The 22,621-nt window shown below is 44.1% G+C and overlaps 2 protein-coding genes across 3 annotated transcripts in view; both read right to left on the reverse strand.

Annotated features, from left to right (window-relative positions):
• LOC310755975 (claudin-34-like) overlaps positions 1 to 22,621 on the reverse strand; it is a 48,382-nt gene that overhangs the window by 24,297 nt on the left and 1,464 nt on the right. The window lies entirely within an intron of this gene.
• The window catches only part of LOC310755915 (claudin-34-like), a 43,232-nt gene continuing 39,145 nt past the window's right edge, over positions 18,535 to 22,621 (reverse strand). The window contains exons 1-2 of one of the 2 annotated variants that reach the window (XR_014544591.1): positions 20,178 to 20,670; positions 18,535 to 19,951 (exon numbers count right to left, since the gene is read on the reverse strand). Coding sequence is in view for 1 of the 2 variants with exons in the window: in XM_083599434.1 (XP_083455560.1) it covers positions 18,895 to 19,951 (1,057 nt within the window). In the remaining variant the exon portion in view is untranslated. Of the gene's footprint in view, positions 19,952 to 20,177; positions 20,671 to 22,621 lie in introns of those variants that run through there. The other variant, XM_083599434.1, reaches the window with a different exon arrangement.

Below are 22,621 nucleotides of genomic sequence, written 5' to 3' on the forward strand. Positions count from 1 at the left end.
TCCCCTGAAAGGTTTTTCAGTGGAAACAGATGGGTTTTTATCTTCGGAAACAGAAATAGCCCTCGACGTCTGAACAACTTTTTTTTGAAAAAATCCCTAAGGCGCGCGGTCAGAATTTCAGCAAAAATCTGACGTTCTGCAATTCAATCAAAAATGGTGCCATACTGTTGCAAACGATCCCCTGAAATGTTTTTCGGTGGAAACGGATGGGGTTTTATCATTGAAACAGAATTAGCCCTCGACGTCTGCACAACATTTTTTTGGAAAAAATCCCTAAGCCGCGCGGTCACAATTTCAGAAAAAATCTGGCGTTCTGCAATTCATTCAAAAATAGTCCGAAACTGTTCCAAACGATCCCCTGAAAGGTTTTTCGGTGAAAACGGATGGGTTTTTATCATCGGAAACAGAATTAGCCCTCAACGTCACAACAATTTTTTTTGAAAAAATCCCTAAGCCGCGCGGTCACAATTTCAGAAAAATCTGACCTTCTGCAATTGACTGAAAAATGGTGCCAAACTGTTGCAAACGATCCCCTGAAAGATTTTTCGGTGGAAACAAATGGGTTGTTATCATCGGAAACAGGATTTGCCCTCGACGTCTCAACAACTTTTTTTTGAAAAAATCCGTAAGCCGCGCGGTCACAATTTCAGCAAAAATCTGACGTGCTGCAATTCACTCAAAAATGGTGCCAAACTGTTGCGAAAGATCCCCTGAAAAGTTTTTCGGTGGTAACAGATGGGTTTTTATCATCAGAAACAGAATTAGCCCTCGACGTCTGAATAACTTTTTTTTGAAAAAATCCCTAAGCCGCGCGGACAGAATTTCAGCAAAAATTTGACGTTCTGCAATTCACTGAAAAATGGTGCCAAACTGTTGCAAACGATCCCTTGAAAGGTTTTTCGGTGGAAACAGATGGGTTTTTATCATCAGAAACAGAATTAGCCCCCGACGTCTCAACAACACTTTTTTGGAAAAAATCCCTAAGGGGCGCGGTCAGAATTTCAGCAAAAATCTGACGTTCTGCAATTCATTCAAAAATAGTGCCAAACTGTTGCAAACGATCCCCTGAAAGGTTTTTCGTTGGAAACAGATGGGGTTTTATCATCAGAAACAGAATTAGCCCTCGACATCTGAACAACTTTTTTTTTTGGAAAAAATCCCTAAGCCGCGCGGTCAGAATTTCAGCAAAATCTGACATTCTGCAATTCACTCAAAAATGGTGCCAAACTGTTGCAAATGATCACCTGAAAGGTTTTTCGTTGGAAACAGATGGGGTTTTATCATCAGAAACAGAATTAGCCCTCGACATCTGAACAACTTTTTTTTTTGGAAAAAATCCCTAAGCCGCGCGGTCAGAATTTCAGCAAAATCTGACATTCTGCAATTCACTCAAAAATGGTGCCAAACTGTTGCAAATGATCACCTGAAAGGTTTTTCGTTGGAAACAGATGGGGTTTTATCATCAGAAACAGAATTAGCCCTCGACATCTGAACAACTTTTTTTTTTGGAAAAAATCCCTAAGCCGCGCGGTCAGAATTTCAGCAAAATCTGACATTCTGCAATTCACTCAAAAATGGTGCCAAACTGTTGCAAATGATCACCTGAAAGGTTTTTCGGCGGAAATAGATGGGATGTTATCATCGGAAACGGAATTAGCCCTCAACGTCTGAACTTGCGGAAAAACTTTTTTTTCAAAAAATCCCTAAGCCGCGCGGTCACAATTTCAGCAAAAATCTGACGTGCTGCAATTCACTCAAAAATGGTGCCAAACTGTTGCAAACGATCCCTGAAATGTTTTTCGGTGGAATCAGATGGGTTTTATCATCAGAAACAGAAATAGCCCTCAACGTCTCAACAACTTTTTTAAAAAAAAAATCCCTAAGGCTCGCGGTCAGAATTTCAGCAAAAATCTGACGTTCTGCAATTCACTGAAAAATGCTGCCAAACTGTTGCAAATGATCGCCTGAAAGGTTTTTCGGTGGAAACAGATGGGTTTTTATCATCAGAAACAGGATTAGCCCTCGAAGTCTGAACAACACTATTTTGGAAAAAATCCCTCAGCCGTGCGGTCACAATTTCAGCAAAAATCTGGCGTTCTGCAATTCACTCAAAAATGGTGCCAAACTGTTGCAAATGATCACCTGACAGGTTTTTCGGCGGAAATAGATGGGATTTTATCATCGGAAACAGAATTAGCCCTCAACGTCTGAACTTGCGGAAAAAGTTTTTTTTCAAAAAATCCCTAAGCCGCGCGGTCAGAATTTCAGCAAAAATCATACCTTCTGTGATTGACTGAAAAATGGTGCCAAACTGTTGCAAACGATCCCTTGAAAGGTTTTTCGGTGGAAACAGATGGGTTTTTATCATCAGAAACAGAATTAGCCCCCGACGTCTCAACAACACTTTTTTGGATAAAAACCCTAAGGGGCGCGGTCAGAATTTCAGCAAAAATCTGACGTTCTGCAATTCATTCAAAAATAGTGCCAAACTGTTGCAAACGATCCCCTGAAAGGTTTTTCGTTGGAAACAGATGGGGTTTTATCATCAGAAACAGAATTAGCCCTCGACATCTGAACAACTTTTTTTTTTTGAAAAAATCCCTAAGCATCGCGGTCACAATTTCAGCAAAAATCTGACGTGCAATTCACTAAAAAATGGTGCCAAACTGTTGCAAACGATCCCCTGAAAGGTTTTTCAGTGGAAACAGATGGGTTTTTATCTTCGGAAACAGAAATAGCCCTCGACGTCTGAACAACTTTTTTTTGAAAAAATCCCTAAGGCGCGCGGTCAGAATTTCAGCAAAAATCTGACGTTCTGCAATTCAATCAAAAATGGTGCCATACTGTTGCAAACGATCCCCTGAAATGTTTTTCGGTGGAAACGGATGGGGTTTTATCATTGAAACAGAATTAGCCCTCGACGTCTGCACAACATTTTTTTGGAAAAAATCCCTAAGCCGCGCGGTCACAATTTCAGAAAAAATCTGGCGTTCTGCAATTCATTCAAAAATAGTCCGAAACTGTTCCAAACGATCCCCTGAAAGGTTTTTCGGTGAAAACGGATGGGTTTTTATCATCGGAAACAGAATTAGCCCTCAACGTCACAACAATTTTTTTTGAAAAAATCCCTAAGCCGCGCGGTCACAATTTCAGAAAAATCTGACCTTCTGCAATTGACTGAAAAATGGTGCCAAACTGTTGCAAACGATCCCCTGAAAGATTTTTCGGTGGAAACAAATGGGTTGTTATCATCGGAAACAGGATTTGCCCTCGACGTCTCAACAACTTTTTTTTGAAAAAATCCGTAAGCCGCGCGGTCACAATTTCAGCAAAAATCTGACGTGCTGCAATTCACTCAAAAATGGTGCCAAACTGTTGCGAAAGATCCCCTGAAAAGTTTTTCGGTGGTAACAGATGGGTTTTTATCATCAGAAACAGAATTAGCCCTCGACGTCTGAATAACTTTTTTTTGAAAAAATCCCTAAGCCGCGCGGACAGAATTTCAGCAAAAATTTGACGTTCTGCAATTCACTGAAAAATGCTGCCAAACTGTTGCAAACGATCCCCTGAAAGGTTTTTCAGTGGAAACAGATGGGTTTTTATCTTCGGAAACAGAAATAGCCCTCGACGTCTGAACAACTTTTTTTTGAAAAAATCCCTAAGGCGCGCGGTCAGAATTTCAGCAAAAATCTGACGTTCTGCAATTCAATCAAAAATGGTGCCATACTGTTGCAAACGATCCCCTGAAATGTTTTTCGGTGGAAACGGATGGGGTTTTATCATTGAAACAGAATTAGCCCTCGACGTCTGCACAACATTTTTTTGGAAAAAATCCCTAAGCCGCGCGGTCACAATTTCAGAAAAAATCTGGCGTTCTGCAATTCATTCAAAAATAGTCCGAAACTGTTCCAAACGATCCCCTGAAAGGTTTTTCGGTGAAAACGGATGGGTTTTTATCATCGGAAACAGAATTAGCCCTCAACGTCACAACAATTTTTTTTGAAAAAATCCCTAAGCCGCGCGGTCACAATTTCAGAAAAATCTGACCTTCTGCAATTGACTGAAAAATGGTGCCAAACTGTTGCAAACGATCCCCTGAAAGATTTTTCGGTGGAAACAAATGGGTTGTTATCATCGGAAACAGGATTTGCCCTCGACGTCTCAACAACTTTTTTTTGAAAAAATCCGTAAGCCGCGCGGTCACAATTTCAGCAAAAATCTGACGTGCTGCAATTCACTCAAAAATGGTGCCAAACTGTTGCGAAAGATCCCCTGAAAAGTTTTTCGGTGGTAACAGATGGGTTTTTATCATCAGAAACAGAATTAGCCCTCGACGTCTGAATAACTTTTTTTTGAAAAAATCCCTAAGCCGCGCGGACAGAATTTCAGCAAAAATTTGACGTTCTGCAATTCACTGAAAAATGCTGCCAAACTGTTGCAAACGATCCCCTGAAAGGTTTTTCAGTGGAAACAGATGGGTTTTTATCTTCGGAAACAGAAATAGCCCTCGACGTCTGAACAACTTTTTTTTGAAAAAATCCCTAAGGCGCGCGGTCAGAATTTCAGCAAAAATCTGACGTTCTGCAATTCAATCAAAAATGGTGCCATACTGTTGCAAACGATCCCCTGAAATGTTTTTCGGTGGAAACGGATGGGGTTTTATCATTGAAACAGAATTAGCCCTCGACGTCTGCACAACATTTTTTTGGAAAAAATCCCTAAGCCGCGCGGTCACAATTTCAGAAAAAATCTGGCGTTCTGCAATTCATTCAAAAATAGTCCGAAACTGTTCCAAACGATCCCCTGAAAGGTTTTTCGGTGAAAACGGATGGGTTTTTATCATCGGAAACAGAATTAGCCCTCAACGTCACAACAATTTTTTTTGAAAAAATCCCTAAGCCGCGCGGTCACAATTTCAGAAAAATCTGACCTTCTGCAATTGACTGAAAAATGGTGCCAAACTGTTGCAAACGATCCCCTGAAAGATTTTTCGGTGGAAACAAATGGGTTGTTATCATCGGAAACAGGATTTGCCCTCGACGTCTCAACAACTTTTTTTTGAAAAAATCCGTAAGCCGCGCGGTCACAATTTCAGCAAAAATCTGACGTGCTGCAATTCACTCAAAAATGGTGCCAAACTGTTGCGAAAGATCCCCTGAAAAGTTTTTCGGTGGTAACAGATGGGTTTTTATCATCAGAAACAGAATTAGCCCTCGACGTCTGAATAACTTTTTTTTGAAAAAATCCCTAAGCCGCGCGGACAGAATTTCAGCAAAAATTTGACGTTCTGCAATTCACTGAAAAATGCTGCCAAACTGTTGCAAATGATCGCCTGAAAGGTTTTTCGGTGGAAACAGATGGGTTTTTATCATCAGAAACAGAATTAGCCCTCGAAGTCTGAACAACACGTTTTTGGAAAAAATCCCTAAGCCGCGCGGTCATAATTTCAGCAAAAATCTGACGTTCTGCAATTCACTCAAAAATGGTGCCAAACTGTTGCAAACGATCCCCTGAAATGTTTTTCGGTGGAAACGGATGGGTTTTTATCATCGGAAACAGAATTAGCCCTTGACGTCTCAACAACTTTTTTTTGAAAAAAATCCCTAAGCCGCGCTGTGATGGGATGTTGAGCTGCTTGTGCGTAAAGTTCCTAGTCCCTCAGTGTTTGGCTAAGTCCACAAACCACTGTCTGTAACGGAGCTCCATAAGCATGGCTCCGTTAGTCGCTGGCAGAATCCGACAGTGGGCGTTTACGGAATTTCTTCCAGCATAACAGCTCCTTAACGGAAACACGTCTTCTGGACTCTCTACGTGACAATTTCCGGCGAGGAGTGGGTGTCCCTATAGGAGGTCCTGAAACCTCCTCGCTGTTCTCGCTGGAATTGTCTCTGAGCCATTCTTCTGACTCGCTTTCCCTTGGAGCTCTTTCTCGCCCCCTGCTGGTTCCCTCCTCCGCTGATAAGTCTCTCTCAACCTCTGGGAGCCCTTGCACCACCGGTTCTTCCGATGACAGTTCCCTGACATCCACCTCCCCTCCAGGGCCCCCTCCACCCCCTCCCCTCCCTTCCTCTGCTGGAGGCGAGGGAGCAAAACCCCTGAAAGAACTTCCCTCATCTTCCGAAGTCTCGAACATTTTCCTCCACCGGTTGCTGTTTCGGGTTTCTAAGTACTCATCCTCCTCGGAATCTATTCCTTCTTCCCACTCAGACCCCGTGAATCCTTCCAATTCCTCCTCCTCGTCGGTGGTGCCAAAGTACTCCCTCCGGAACCTCGCTACTGACTGAGGTTTCCTGGGGAACCTTTGATGGAACGCTTCGATCAAGACCTCGTCATTGACTTCCTCTGCCGTTACCCAGGTGTTTTCTGACTCCGGTTCCCCTTCCCACGCTACCAAATACTCCACCTGATTACCCTTCCACCTGGAGTCGAGGATCTCCGCCACATGGTTGCTGCTTTCCCTCTCTTCTAACACTGGTCCCTGTGGGGAAACCCCTTCTTTCCCCCCCCCATACGGTGACAGTAATGACCTGTGGAATACTGGGTGCAGTTTCATGTGGTTCGGTAACCGGAGTCTGAAAGCTACGGGGTTAACCTGTTGAATGACCTCAAATGGTCCCAATCTTTTGGGTCTCAATTTCTTGCAACCCCCCTTGAACGGCAGTCCTTGGGTGGACAGCCACACCTGATTCCCCACCCTTATGGTTTCACCTTCCCTTCTGTTCTTGTCTGCCTGCTTCTTATATTGTTCTTTGGCCCTTTCTAAGTTGAGTTGGAGTTGACGATGGATCGCTTCCATTTCTTCTACAAAAAGTTCTGCGGCTGGGACGCTCCATCTCTCCCCTCCTCCCCCTGGAAATGCCCTGGGGTGGCACCCATAATTAGCCAAAAAGGGGCTCATCCCGGTGTACACATTCTCCGCATTATTGTAGGCAAATTCCGCCAGCGCCAACTTTTCCACCCAATCATTCTCTCTGTCATTGACATAACACCTCAGGTATTGTTGGAGGATACCGTTTGCTCTTTCCGCCTGCCCGTTGGTTTCTGGGTGCCGGGCAGTCGAAAAATTGACCTCCACGTGCAGTAAGCTCATGAGCTTCCTCCAGAATCTGGACGTGAATTGTTTGCCCCGATCTGAGACCACCCTCAAGGGGGCGCCATGCAGTCTAAAAATACGTTCTACAAACAATTTAGCTGTCTCTTCCGCCGTGACTGCATGTGAGCAAGCTACAAAGTGGCCCATCTTAGTTAACAGGTCTACTACTACCAGTATGGCGGTTTTCCCCTTGGATTTCGGCAGATCAGTCATAAAATCTATCGATACCGCCTCCCATGGCCTCTCTGGTGTGGGCAACGGTTCTAACAACCCCGCCGGCGCCCGCCTTTCTCCCTTGGCTCGCTGGCATTGGTCACACCCTCTTACATACTCCCTTACATCTTCCCTCACCCTGGGCCACCAAAATTCCCTGGTAACCAACCACATGGTTTTGTGTTGCCCAAAATGCCCTGCTGTAGGGCTGTCGTGCATCTGTTTGAGTACTCTCCCTCTCAATTCCCCTTCGGGTATATATAGTGCCCCTTTGTAATACAATGCCCCGTTTCTTTCTTCAAAACCTCCGGAGTTTTCTCCCTCCCTCCTTAGACCTTGGAGCTTATTCTGGGCGTATTCATCATTCTGCGTCTCCTCTACCAGTTCCCTTTGCCCCACCAACGCCGCCCCACACACCCAGCGGTCCTCTGGGATGATATGTCTCTCTTCGGGTGCTCCCTCCCCCTCCAAATTCTCTGGTTTGCGTGAGAGAGCGTCCGCCCTGACGTTTTCTGGGCCTGGCACATAGCAAATTTCAAAATAAAATTTGGAGAACTCCTGTGCCCATCTCACTTGCCATTGGTTGAGCACTCGTGCCGTTCTCCAGTACTCTAAATTCTTGTGGTCCGTGCATACTTGCACCTTGTGTTGTGCACCAATTAGTAAGTGTCTCCATTTCCGGAACGCTTCGTGAATGGCGAGTAGTTCTCGGTCATATACCGTGTAGTTCTTCTCGGATTTGTTTAACTTCCGCGAGAAGAAGGCACACGGTCTCCACTCCGACTTATCCTTCCCCGGCTGAAGAAGCACCGCCCCCACCGCCCGGTCTGATGCGTCAGTTTCCACTCTCATGGGTTTTTGTAAATCCACATGCAGGAGCTGTTCTTCCGAAGCGAAGGCCTTTTTCAATTCTTCGAATGCTTGCTCCGCTTCTGCCGTCCAAACAAATTTCTTCTTGCTGCTGAGACAGTCCGTGATGGGAGCCGTTAAATGGGCAAAGTTCTTGATGAACTTCCGATAAAAGTTCCCAAACCCTAAGAATCTTTGCACATCTTTTTTCGTTTTCGGTGTCTTCCATTCCAGTACCGCCTGGACCTTGCCTGGATCCATGGCTAATCCCTTGTCTGACAAGCGGTACCCCAGGAATTCCACTTCCTTGGTGTGAAACTGACACTTCTCTAATTTCACCCACAGTTGGTTTGCTTGCAGTCGGCTCAACACTTCTCTGACGTCCTTTACATGCTGCTCCTCATTCTCTGAATAGACTAATACGTCATCTAGGAAGGCCACACAATTCTTGTAGAGCAGAGGCCCCAGCACGTGGTTCATGAACGATTGAAAACATGCTGAGCCTGCTTGTAATCCAAAGGGCATAACGAGATATTCGAAAGCCCCTAGAGGGGTGAACATCGTTGTCTTCCATTCATCCCCCTTCCTTATCCGTATCAGGTTGTATGCCCCCCTTAGGTCCAGTTTAGTGAAAATTTTTCCCTTCCTCACCCGGGTCAAAATGTCATCAATCCTGGGCATGGGGAAAGCCACTGGTTCCGACACTGCATTTATGCTCCGGAAGTCCACTACAAGTCTAGGTTTATCCGTGTTTTTTTTTGTCCACAAAAAACACTGGGCTGCCCCCCACTGCTCTGGACTCTCTGATGAAACCTCTCTTCAGGTTTTTGTCAATAAACTCCCTCAACTCCTGCATTTCTCTGTCTGACATGGCATACAGCTTGCCCACAGGGAGCTGGGCTCCAGGGACTAGATTGATCTGGCAGTCAAAGGGTCTATGCGGTGGTAGTTTGTCTGCTTCCCTTTCGCTGAAGACATTGCTCAGGTCAGCGTATTGTTTGGGCACCTTTCCTTTGTCCGTTACTTCTGTTCCTGCTAGAAAGGCCTTTGCCCCTTCTGGAGCCTTGCCCTCTTTGCAATGTTCTAGGCAATGTGCTGACCCAAAGGAGACCACTCTCTGATGCCAGCCCACTAGCGGATCATGCAACGCTAGCCAGCTCATCCCCAAAATAATGGGAGCCCCTCCCAAGGTGGCCACATTGAACGCTATTCTTTCGGTGTGCCTGGCTACCCTCATTACCATTGGGACGGTCTGTAAGCTGACTTCTCCTCCCAACAGCTCTCTCCCATCGATCGTGGTCACCTGCAAGGGGTTGCTTAAAGGGATAGTCTGTATCTGGTGTTCTGCTGCAAACTCCTTGCTCATAAAATTACAGGAGCTGCCTGAGTCCAATAGCGCCCTTATCTTTAAGGGATGTCCGTTTGGCAGCTCTAGCAACACCTCTATCACTAGGGCTGGTCTCGGAGGTTCCGGCGTGGGCACTTTTACTGCTCCTTGGCCTGACTGCTGTGCCCTGATGGTGGCAGTCAGGCGCTGGCTTTTACTTGGTCCTGCCCTTCCTCCTCCTTCCCCCCAACAGCTCCTGCCATCCCTTGCCATTCCTTTCTTTGTGGACAGACTCTGGCAAAATGACCTGGCTGCTGGCAGAGATAACATTTCTTGGGGCTCTTCCCCTCCTTCTTCCGCCCTTCACTGGGATTTGAAACTGCCCGCGCGCGCGCTGTTCCAACTTCCATCGGCTCAGCGGGCGGGAAAGTTGGCTCCGGAATCTCTGGAATGCGGAAATCCCTCCAAAGCTCCCCTTTCCCTTCCCGCTTCTCCAAGGCTCTAGCCTCCTGGCGTGCTCCAATGGTCAGCGCTGATTTGGTCAGCTGGTCCATAGACTCCGCCCTGGGCGCCCGGGAAAGTTCGTCTTTCACAGCCGAAGAAAGTCCCTCTTCGAAAAGCATTTGAATGGGTTCCGCTGACAGATCCCACCCCAATTTGTGTATCAACATAGTAAACTCAGTCCAGTACTCACGGACAGATCGGCTCCCCTGTTTACAAGCCATCAACTGTCTGCGCACCACTCCCTGTTCAATGTCGCTGGAAAAAATCAGGTCCATGGCGCGAAAAAATTTCTGTGCGTCTTTCAAGACTTCATTATGCCCTGCCATCAGGGGTCTAACCCAGTCTCTCGCCCCCCCTTTGAGATGGCTAACCACAAACGCCACTCGCGATTCCTCGTCGGGAAAGTCATCAAACTGCAGATTAAGAGCATACTGCATCTCTGTCCTAAAGGCTTGATAGTTCCTGGGATCCCCCCCAAACTTCTGCACCAATCCTGGCATCTTTCTTGCTTGTGGGGGGGGGCCTTTGCCTTTTCTGCATCCTGAGCACTCCTCTCATCGAGCCTCGCCCTTTGCAGCGCTAGCTGGACCTCCAACACCCGGTACCTTTCTTCCAGGCTTGGACCGGCTCCAGCTCCTCCTGCTTCTCCGGTTCCGGCTGGGTTGCTCATGATGCCTTCTCTGCACAAGCTGCTTTCAGGGACTGTCGGATTGCTGTGATGGGATGTTGAGCTGCTTGTGCGTAAAGTTCCTAGTCCCTCAGTGTTTGGCTAAGTCCACAAACCACTGTCCGTAACGGAGCTCCATAAGCATGGCTCCGTTAGTCGCTGGCAGAATCCGACAGTGGGCGTTTACGGAATTTCTTCCAGCATAACAGCTCCTTAACGGAAACACGTCTTCTGGACTCTCTACGTGACGATTTCCGGCGAGGAGTGGGTGTCCCTATAGGAGGTCCTGAAACCTCCTCGCTGTTCTCGCTGGAATTGTCTCTGAGCCATTCTTCTGACTCGCTTTACCTTGGAGCTCTTTCTCGCCCCCTGCTGGTTCCCTCCTCCGCTGATAAGTCTCTCTCAACCTCTGGGAGCCCTTGCACCACCGGTTCTTCCGATGACAGTTCACTGATACGCGCGGTCACAATTTCAGAAAAATCTGACCTTCTGCAATTGACTGAAAAATGGTGACAAACTGTTGCAAACGATCCCCTGAAAGGTTTTTCGGTGGAAACAGATGGGTTTTTTTCATTGAAACAGAATTAGACCTCGACGTCTGCACAACATTTTTTTTGAAAAAATCCCTAAGCCGCGCGGTCACAATTTCAGCAAAAATCTGGCGTTCTGCAATTCATTCAAAAATAGTCCGAAACTGTTCCAAACGATCCCCTGAAAGGTTTTTTGGTGGAAACAAATGGGTTTTTATCATCGGAAACAGAATTAGCCCTCGACATCTGAACAACTTTTTTTTTTGAAAAAATCCCTAAGCAGCGCGGTCTCAATTTCAGCAAAAATCTGACGTTCTGCAATTCACTCAAAAATGGTGCCAAACTGTTGCAAACAATCGCCTGAACGGTTTTTCAGTGGAAACAAATGGGTTTTTATCATCAGAAACAGAATTAGCCCTCAACGTCTCAACAATTTTTCTTGAAAAAATCCCTAAGCCGCGCGGTCAGAATTTCAGCAAAAATCTGACCTTCTGCAATTGATTGAAAAATGGTGCCAAACTGTTGCAAATGATCACCTGAAAGGTTTTTCGGTGGAAACAGATGGGTTTTTATCATCAGAAACAGAATTAGCCCTCGACATCTGAACAACTTTTTTTTTTTTGAAAAAATCCCTAAGGCGCGCGGTCAGAATTTCAGCAAAAATCTGACGTTGTGCAATTCACTAAAAAACGGTGCCAAACTGTTGCAAACTATCCCCTGAAAGGTTTTTCGGTGGAAACAGATGGGTTTTTATCATCGAAAACAGAATTAGCCCTCGACGTCTCAACAACTTTTTTAAAAAAATGTCCCTAAGCCGCGCGGTCAGAATTTCAGCAAAAATCTGACGTTCTGCAATTCATTGAAAAATGCTGCCAAACTGTTGCAAACGATCGCCTGAAAGGTTTTTCGGTGGAAACAGATGGGTTTTTATCATCAGAAACAGAATTAGCCCCCGACGTCTCAACAACACTTTTTTGGAAAAAAATCCCTAAACCGCGCGGTCACAATTTCAGAAAAAATCTGGCGTTCTGCAATTCATTCAAAAATAGTCCGAAACTGTTCCAAACGATCCCCTGAAAGGTTTTTCGGTGAAAACGGATGGGTTTTTATCATCGGAAACAGAATAAGCCCTCGACGTCTGAACAACTTTTTTTTGAAAAAATCCCTAAGCCGCACGGTCACAATTTCAGCAAAAATCTGACTTTCTGCAATTCACTCAAAAATGGTGAAAAAATGGGTTTTTATCATCGAAAACAGAATTAGCCCTCAACGTCTCAACAACTTTTTCTAAAAAATGTCCCTAAGCCGCGCGGTCAGAATTTCAGCAAAAATCTGACGTTCTGCAATTCACTCAAAAATGGTGCCAAACTGTTGCAAACTATCCCCTGAAAGGTTTTTCGGTGGAAACAGATGGGTTTTTATCATCGGAAACAGAATTAGCCCTCGACGTCTCAGCAACTTTTTAAAAAAAATGTCCCTAAGCCGCGCGGTCAGAATTTCAGCAAAAATCTGGCGTTCTGCAATTCACTCAAAAATGGTGCCAAACTGTTGCAAACGATCCCCTGAAAGGATTTTGGTGGAAACAGATGGGTTTTTATCATTGGAAACAGAATTTTTTTAAAAAATAATATTTATTGCTTTGAAAGATTACAGAAAAAGAAGAAAAGAGAAAATTTAAAGACAAACGAAGAAAGAAAGAAAAAAACACAAAAAAGTGAAAAAACACCACAATGCAATACAGTATACAAATAATATAAACCCCAACCCAATCCCATTAAGCTAAACACATAAATAAATCTAAACAAAACAGTTTAAAATACATCTCTCCTTTTCCATATTCTATCCTTCATTTCCTTGTTTCCTCGACTTCCTCACATCTCCCTTTTTGTATTCCCATTCTTCTAATTATGTCAGCAAATCCTTTCCACCTTTCTCTGTTTTTTATCGTCTTATAAATAACATATTTTTTAACCTTATTTCCCTTTAAGACTAAATTCCTTATCTATTCTTAACTCTTCTAACATTTCTACTAAATCCATCTAATAATATTCCACGATTTTTCTAACAGTCATTAATTTTGCAAAATTTCGAAATATAAGCTTTAGCTTCCCAATCTTCCTCCACCCTCTCCTCTCCCTGGTTTCGGATTCTGCCAGTCCTTTCTGTCTAATCCATATATTCCATCAACCTGGAGATCTTATGTCCGAGGCTCTTAATTCTTTTCCAAGTCCCTTCTGCGGATCTTCTTCATATTTTTTGATGCTCAGGAGCAAATCTCGGGAAAACTCCAACCAAACAGAACTTTTGTTCCTTCTGAACAGCTCAGCCAAATTTCCATACTTGAAACTAAGGTCCATAGGGTATTTCAGGACGTATTTCAGGATTCCTCCAAGTCCATAGGCCCCCGCAGCTTCAAGCTCCTCCAGGCCCCAACCCATGTCCCAGATGTCAGTTAATCCCTGGATGAAGGGGTCTTTCCAACTTTCGTTCTTCAGTCCAAGCCAGGGTCCCATCCTCAAGCTTTGGTTTTTGCTAAAATCAGTCATGCAGGGCCTCCATTTGTAATCCTCGATTTGCCTCTGTAGAACTGAGGATCCTTCTTGAGTTACTTTAAGTTTCACAACGGCATCTTTCTCCTTTTCCTCCACCATTTGTCTTGCCAAGATATTTTCCTGTACCAAGTCCATGTTGTTGCTTGCTTTTTGATTCAAGTTAGTCACTTTCTGTTCCCGGCTGTCAAGTTTGAAGATCATGTCATCTACATTTTTATGCAGCTGTTCAAGTGAATGATTTATTTTAAATAATGCAGTCACAATAACTTCTCCTATCAGCATTTTGAATAGTCCAAGGTCAATCTCTGATTCTCAGAGACTTTATCTTGCAGCTGGAGTTTACCCTGTTACACTCCTGTAACAGTTTCACATGCTCCCTCTAGAGGGAAGCAGTTTCAAATTTTATCAGTTCTTTCAGTCACAGAAACAGTTTCGATTTTCAGTTATTTTTCACCCTTTAATAAACTCAGAAGAGATCAATGGAAACAGTATCTTTCTAATTTTAAGTATCTGTCAAATCCGTTCTGTCAGTGAACCTTCCCCAAACGTCATCAGGCAGACCGTCCCCAGGTTCAGAGCAGTGGTAGTTTACTTTTCCCTCTCTCCTGCAGGTTCTCCCTAGGTCCACGGCTTCCCCCCTCTTCTCCTGCTTCCAAGGGGGGTTTGATATTTTTAACCAGTGGAATTTTAATCCTTTATCCAAAAACTTTCATAGGCTTTAGTTTGCAACGCCTTTGCAAATCCCTAAGCCGCGCGGTCACAATTTCAGCAATAATCTGACATTCTGCAATTCACTCAAAACTGGTCCCAAACTGTTGCAAACGATCCCCTGAAAGGTTTTTCGTTGGAAACAGATGGGTTTCTATAATTTGAAACAGAATTAGCCCTCGATATCTGAACTTGCGGAACAACTTGGAAACGGAGTTGTTAGATACTAAAGTTAAGAATATGTCTAAAATGTCAAATTTATTTTTTACTGGCATACAAAGGATGAACAAGTTAAACTGGTTATGATTGATTGGGCAAGAGATGTGGGACATAGTATAATGATGGAGTACTGGGAGAGGTTACGGAAGAAAGGGATCAAGTTTACCGCATGTACGATGTTAAAGGAAAATATAATGAAAATGATGTATAGATGGTACTTGACGCCTGTTAAATTAGCAAAGAAAAAGAAGAAGGAAATTTTTATCATATGTGGTGGACCTGTCCTAAGGTGAAAGACTTCTGGGAAAAGATTCATAATGAATTGGAAAAAATAATGAAATATACATTTATAAAGAAACCAGAAGCCTTTCTTCTAGGAATAACAGGTTTGGAATTGCCCAAGAAAGATGTAAAATTATTTTTGTATGCCACAACTGCTGCTCGAATCTTACTAGCCGAGAAATGGAAAACATAAGAACTACCAACTTTGGAAGAATGGCAAATGAAGATGATGGACTTCATGGAGCTAGCTGACCTTACTGAAAGAATCCGCGACCAGAAAGAAGAGGAATATCAAAAAGATTTGAGGAAATTTAAGGACTATTTGAATAAAGATTGTAATATTAAACATTAGAAGTTCCTTGAAAGTACCTAACAGGCCTAGGATTAAATTAGGATTTATTTCAATAAATGGGATTTAGAACATTAAGAAAAGTGAATAAATTTGATTATAACTGGAATATTGTGCTTTAATAATGATATTGGAAAACTGTTACATTCAGACACAAAGAAACTCAGAAGGTAGGGGTTAGAGAAAGTCAAGTAATATGTCTAGAAGATTAGATTTTTAAATAATTAAGCTTGTTTGTGTGGTTTATTTGTCTGTTGTTGTTTGTTATAGATGTATTCTTTATCTTTTTCTTTCTTTTTTTCCTTTTTCCTTTTGTAATCTTTGTTTTGGTTTGTTTTTTGGGTTGTGCAACGTTTGTTGCAGTATGTGTTACAATTGTATAAAATATAACAAAAATTATAAAAATAAATAAATAAAGCAGTAGTGGATCACCATGAAGAAGGCGCCACCACCCAGAAGGCCTCTGCCTGGTTCCCTGTAACTTGGCTTTTCGCAGGCGTCTCCTTCGTTTTTCCTTCCAGCGCCTGCTGAAAACTTTTGATTTCACCCCCCAGAGGCGCACTCCATTGCCTCTCGAAAGAGATGCCACAACTTCCCAGGGAACTCTGGGAATGGGAGTTCTGGGAGGGGCATAGGGGGTCTCCTAACGGCTCTCAGCACTACAGCTCCCAGAATCCTTTTGGGGAAGCGTTTCAAGGTACCATATGGCTTTTAAGTGGATGTTGGGCGTGTAACGTCAGCTGTCATGCGTTCCCCATCCACTGGATGTCAGGATTTCCTAACAAAAACCTCCAAAACAAAGCCACGCTCCTTTCTACCCCCTAAGAAAAGACCATCAACTGGAGAAAATGCGGTTTATCTGCTGGTATGATTGGTACAAGCTGAAGCGGGTGTCGGAATTGTAGGCGAGAGAATCGTAGAACGGAAGAGTTGGAAGGGACCCCATGGGTCATCTAGTCCAACCCGCAGGAATGAGGGAATCAAGAAGGGTGAGAAGTGAGAGAATGGACCCAATATTTGTCAGAATGGACCCAATAATAATAGGAAATATGCTTTTTTAAAGAATAGATTTGAATGCCAGCTCATTCATTCCATGCACATTTTTGAAACTGTGGTGGGTGGGTGGAAAGAGTGATTTCATCACCAGGGGGCTTCCAAATCCTGGCAATTCACTGCTTGCTAAGAACCAGAGAACTAAAAAACACCTGGTGGATAAAAGAAAGCTCAAGAGATCCAGCACTTATCCGACACTCATGATGCACAGAGTTTCTTTAAAGCCACACAGACCATCTATGGACCAATATATCATAGCATATGCCCCCTCCGCTCAGCAGATGGTACCACACTTCTAAAGGATAAAGAAGCTATTGCACTGTGTTGGAAAGGACACTACCAACATCTCCTTAACCACAACTCCCCCATAGCTGCTGAGGTCCTCTCACAAATCCTGCAAAAACAAATCAGAGATGAGCTTGCTGTATCTCCAAATCTGGGAGAGTTGTGTACAGCTATTAACCAAGTGAAAAACAACAAAGCCAGTGGACCTGATGGGATACCTGCTGAAATCTTCCAAGTGGGTGGAATTGAACTTACACAACAACTTCACAAGCGCATCAAAAAACTCTGGGAGAGAGAAGCGATCCCAGCAGACTTCAGGGATGCCAAAATTATCAATCTCTTTTTAAAAAGGTGACAGAACTGATTGCGGAAACTATCATGGCATCTCTCTATTAGCTGTGGCCGGCAAAATTATTGATCTTAACAAACCATCTCTTAACATTATCCGAGGTGACCCTTCCTGAATCCCAAAATGGTTTTCAGCCTTCTAGGGGGACAGTGGGCATGATTTTCACAGCTCAACAACTTCAGGAAAAATGCAGAGAGCAAAACCAACCTTGGTACTCACACCATGCCGCCAGCTCTAGTGGTGCATCCAGCACCTCAGGGGCTCCCCTTGCTTGCTTATGAGAAGAACTGGCTCTGCATTCCATAGAAAATGTTGTTGTGCCTGCTGTTTTCTGCAGAGACTGAAGATTCCTTCCCCCAGGTTTTGGCCCTGCTTAAGAACCAGTTAAGCACTTCCATGCCCCATTCATTTAAACTGCTGAATAAACTTGGCCCTTCCATGAATCCCATTGAAATCTATAACATTATTCAGTTGTGTCTCAGCATATTTATGGGAAATGTCACTATTACAAAGAGTTTGGAAGAAGAGTTTGGACTTAATATTCCGCCTTTCACTCCCCTGAGGAGTCTCAAAGCAGCTAACAATCTCCTTTCCCTTCCTTCCCCACAACAGACACCCTGTGAGGAGCTGCATGTGGAGGAGCGGGGAAGCGAACACAGCTCACCAGATTACGAGTCCACCGCTCTTAACCACTACACCACACTGGCTCAAAGACTAACAGATGGCAGCTATACATAATCTTTAGCTTAAAAAATAGCAACAATATCTATCTAATGGAACAGTGCAGCGTACTAGCTAGTGTCATAGAATCATAATATCATAGAGCTGGAAGAGACCGCAAGGACCATCTGGTCCAACCCCCTGCCATGCTGGAACACACAAGCAAAGCACTCCTGACAGATGGCCGGCCAGCCTCCACTTAAAAACCTCCAAAGAAGGAGACTCTACTACTCTCCGAGGTGGCATAGTCCACTGTCCAACAGCCCTTACTGACAGCAATTTCTTCTTAATGTTTAGGTGGAATCGCTTTTCCCATAGTAAAGCGCCATTTCAGCAGCACGAAACAGTGGATGCGTGATTTTTTTGGTTCTGCTTACAGACTAAAAAGTGGTCTACAGTATCATGGTGTTTTTATTTTGTTTCACTATAAAAATCATATGAATTCATGAGGATCCATGTCTCGGATCCATGTTTTTGTGGTGTTGCATCTACGTTTTTGATAGTCCAGTCTGCAGGCGTGCCTTGCAGGTGTGATTTGACACTGCATTTGTTGGAGTTATTTTTTAAAAAGTGGAGGATCCATGAGGATCCATGTAGATCCGCCTTTAACCTTAGACCCAAGTGCACAATTATCAGGAACTGAATCCTACACAGCAGTAGACCCACCGGTTAGCCTTTTGTGGGTCTGCTCTGGAGGAGGCTCTGAAAAACGGGACGAGAGCGTGCATTAAGACCGGCCAAGATCATGCGAACAGAGTCAATATTTTAATTAATATTGGTTTATTAATTGGTTTATTAATTACAAGCAAACAGCAAAGAACCTGCACAAACAACGCTGACACCAAACCCTACATATAGTAAGTAAAATAGAAAAATCGCCACCCGACCCCACCCCCACCCATCTTTCCCCCCCTGCACCTCTTTCCCCTTTTCTTCCTAATGTCTCAACAAATGAAAATGATTTGTAAAAGTGTTACATGGGGGGGGGGGAACATGAGAGAGAGACATTGCACACTTTTGTAAATCAACAAAATCCTAAATAAATAAATAAATAAATACTAGTCATAAAAAAGAGGCCTCCTCACCTGAAGGACATCAAAACCCACCTGAAGTCCCAAAACAAAACTATCATATCCTGATCCACGCAGATCCATGCGTGTATGGAGCGATCTGTGTGGATCTGGATCTGATAGTTTAGTCTTCACGGTTGAAGGGAATCACATATATAATTGTATGTTTGGGGACATCAGGTGGGCTTTGATGTCCTTCAGGTAAGCTTTGGGGCGTACGGCTTTCCTCCATCTCTACTGCGCAGGATTCCTCTGGAATGACAAGATCACTTGCACAGCTTTCCTCCATCTCAACTGTGCAGGATTCCTCTGGAATGACAAGATCACTTGCACAGCTTTTCTCCATTTCACCTGTGGAGGATTTCTCTTGAATTACGAGATCCAGCAGAGAACCACAATTCGTACAAGTAGTTACACTCTCGCTTTTCACCTCACTTCCTGGGGTAATCACCACTACAGTTTCTATTTGAGATGTATCTGTTGCGGTGGTCCTGATGCAACATCTCTCAATCCCAACCAATGCTGCACTCAGCAGCTGGAAACCTGCAGCGATATAGCCTAGATAAATAGAAGGTCCAATATGCTGCTCGCTGGGAATTTGAGGCAATTCAAAAGTTTCAGGGAAGTCAATTCCCCCATTTTGTAAGACAGCAGACATGTTCCATATTACGGAAATCAAGACGAGTATCCCTGCAGATAAGTTCAGCAGAGCTCCAAGCCCAAAAAAGGTTAAGAGAAAATCCTTATGTTTTCTGGCTTCGAACACATTGTAGAGGGCGAATGACTGTAATCCAAGGGCCGCTGAATTCATAATGGCAGCTAAGACCATTAAGTCCTGAGCAATAAAAATTTCCCTCGGGAGTTTTGGATGTTGTTCATGGAGCTCTTCACAATGGTAATAATAGTTTCCGTCGTTAGAAGGGTCTTTCAAAAAGCAGACCTTCAAGATTCCAATCCATATGTTTCCAGAGCCAAATCCCTTGACGTTTTCCACACGCCACACTCGCCAGTTGACACTGAGTGTTGACACAATGCACATCGGCAAGGCCAAAGTATCCATTAGGAATGCAGATAATTGGAGCCAGGACACTAATCTCAGCCACCTGACCACCAGGGAGCCTTCTTTCACCCGCAGGGGGGGTTTGGCCAGGAGGGGACCAGGGGAGACATTGGCAGACATCCTGAAAACAAGAGAAGACAACATGCAGTGAGAGAGGGAATAACAAGCATGTCTAGTCATTGAAGGACATCCTCCCTCCTGCATTCTTCCTTCCATGCACAGAAAGAAGCAGCAAAAGAAAGGGTTCCCCTGCTCTCTCCCACCCCCTGGTTAGGTAGAGACATCTGATCCACACATACTTTCTTCCAGCAAACTGCTACTGAGGAATGTTTAATCCATAAACTTACGTGAAATGCGTTCCTCAGCGTGCCAGGAACAGAGCAGGTATCTGAACAGAGCAGAGCCTCAAGAAGACTGAGCTGTTGGCCACTGAGCTGACGTTCGCCTGAGCAGCCGGCCAGCCACAGCAGCAACTGCTCTGCAGAATTCTTAGGTCAGTTACAGGCCAGTTAGAATCCTGACAACAACACAAATCATAACTCCAGGGTACTGGTCATTTGGAACATCAGGAAGTGGAAAATGGGAGGGAACTCAGTTCCCTTCTTTCCCAATGCAGAGTGTCTATTCCAGGACACTGCGCAGTTAAAACACGTTCTTCCTGAAGCCAGATTCAGAGCAGTTCCAGCAGTAAAAATGGTGATGTGTGTATCTCAGTACAGATTTGTTTGATGGTCCTGAATGCATTTCATAAAGGATCTCCATGTACAAGAAAGGCTAATAGCATGAGGCCCTGAACCATATGAATCTCCTTGGCAAAATTATTGAAGACTCCCTACAAAACTCTCATTCTTCAGTGGAATTTGCTGCCAAGGAGTGTGGTGGAGTCTCCTTCTTTGGAGGTCTTTAAGCAGAGGCTTGACAACCATATGTCAGGAGTGCTCTGATGCTGTTTCCTGCTTGGCAGGGGGTTGGACTCGATGGCCCTTGTGGTCTCTTCCAATTCTATGATTCTATGATTCTATGATTCTATGATTCCCCATCCCATCTTGTTTGGACATTATAGTAAGGGAGAAGATCTTAGCTCTTTTCCTTTGCACTGGGATTACATGAAATTTGTGCCAGGGGACCCCATCACTCACACCAATACGGGCAACACCATTTTCAGAACCTAGGTGCCCATGATTTAAAATCGCTTTCCTAAGACACTTCAGTCAAAATATTTGTGTTGCTTTCTTTCCGTTCCTTTCTGTGTTGATGCTCCGAATGTGAGCTGCTCAGCTGCATGCAGTTACCACTGAAGTGTGTGTGTGTGTGTGTGTGTGATTAACATTCGGCCAAGCAACGGGCCTAAATCCATCAATTTCACCTGAAATAACTTTGGGAGCCAGCCTTTAGGATAAATAACTTTGGGAGCCAGCCTTTAGGATAAATAACTTTGGGAGCCAGCCTTTAGGATAAATAACTTTGGGAGCCTTTAGGATAAATAACTTTGGGAGCCAGCCTTTAGGATAAATAACTTTTTAGAGACTGGGAGCCAGTCTCTAAAATGCTTAAGACTAACATAGGAACACCACAGGGATGCGTACTCAGTCCGCTCCTTTATATTCTCTACACGTACGATTGTGTCGCTGCTCACCCTAGTAATAGGGTTGTCAAATTTGCAGATGACACAACCGTGATTGGGCTCATCCCTGAAAGGGAGGGTGAAACGGACTATAGAGATGAGGTGGAGCGGCTGACAGAGTGGTGCAGAGCTAACAACTTGCTCATAAATACAAGGAAGACAAAGGAGCTTGTGGTGGACTTCAGGAGACAGAAGAGCAATATCCAGCCACTTTTGATTGATGGGGTCTGTGTGGAGAGGGTAACAACGTTCAGATTTTTGGGCATTGAATTACAAGAGGATCTGTCCTGGAGTGTCAACACAAGGGGGCTTGTGAAGAAGGCGCAGCAGAGACTGTACTTTTTGAGAATTCTAAGGAAAAACCATCTTCCGCAGAAACTGCTGCTTGCCTTCTATCACTGTGCCATTGAGAGCGTGCTCACTTATGGCTTATGTGTGTGGTATGGAAGCTGTACTACCCAGGACAGGATGGGGTTGTGCAGAGTTGTTAAGGCAGCAGAGAGCATTGTTGGCTGCCCACTTTCCACCTTAGAGCAGATTTATGCCACAAGGTGCCATAGGAAGGCACTGGACATAGTAAAAGATCCATCGCAGCCTGGTCACTGTCTCTTCGAGCTCCTGCCATCGGGACGGAGATACAGGACGATGAAGACAAGAACGAGCCGTCTTAAGAACAGCTTCTTCTCCAGAGCGATCTCGGCCCTGAATGGGAAGCCTGGACTTTGAAAGTCATCTAATCTTCCTTGCTGTACTATACTGTATTGTTTTAATTAGTGTTTTTATGGAGCAGTCAAGTAATTTCGTTGTCCCTGAGAGGGGGCAATGACAATAAAGATATTATTATTATTATTATTATTATTATTATTATTATTATTATTATTATTATTATTTAAAAATCTAAAGTAGAGTCAGCTATGATTAAATGGGCACAAGATGTTGGACATAACATTATGTTTGCTGACTGGGAACAGTTATGGACCACCGGTATGAAATTTACGGCATGTAATGCCTTAAGAGAGAATATTATGAAAATGATATACAGGTGGTACATGACCCCAGTCAAGCTTGCAAAAATATATAATTTGCCCGATAATAAATGTTGGAAATGTAAGGAGGTTGAAGGTACATTCTTTCACCTTTGGTGGACGTGCCCAAAGATTAAGGCTT

Source organism: Podarcis filfolensis (assembly GCF_964270895.1).
Source record: "Podarcis filfolensis genome assembly, chromosome: 2".
NCBI classification, from domain to species: Eukaryota; Metazoa; Chordata; class Lepidosauria; order Squamata; family Lacertidae; genus Podarcis; species Podarcis filfolensis.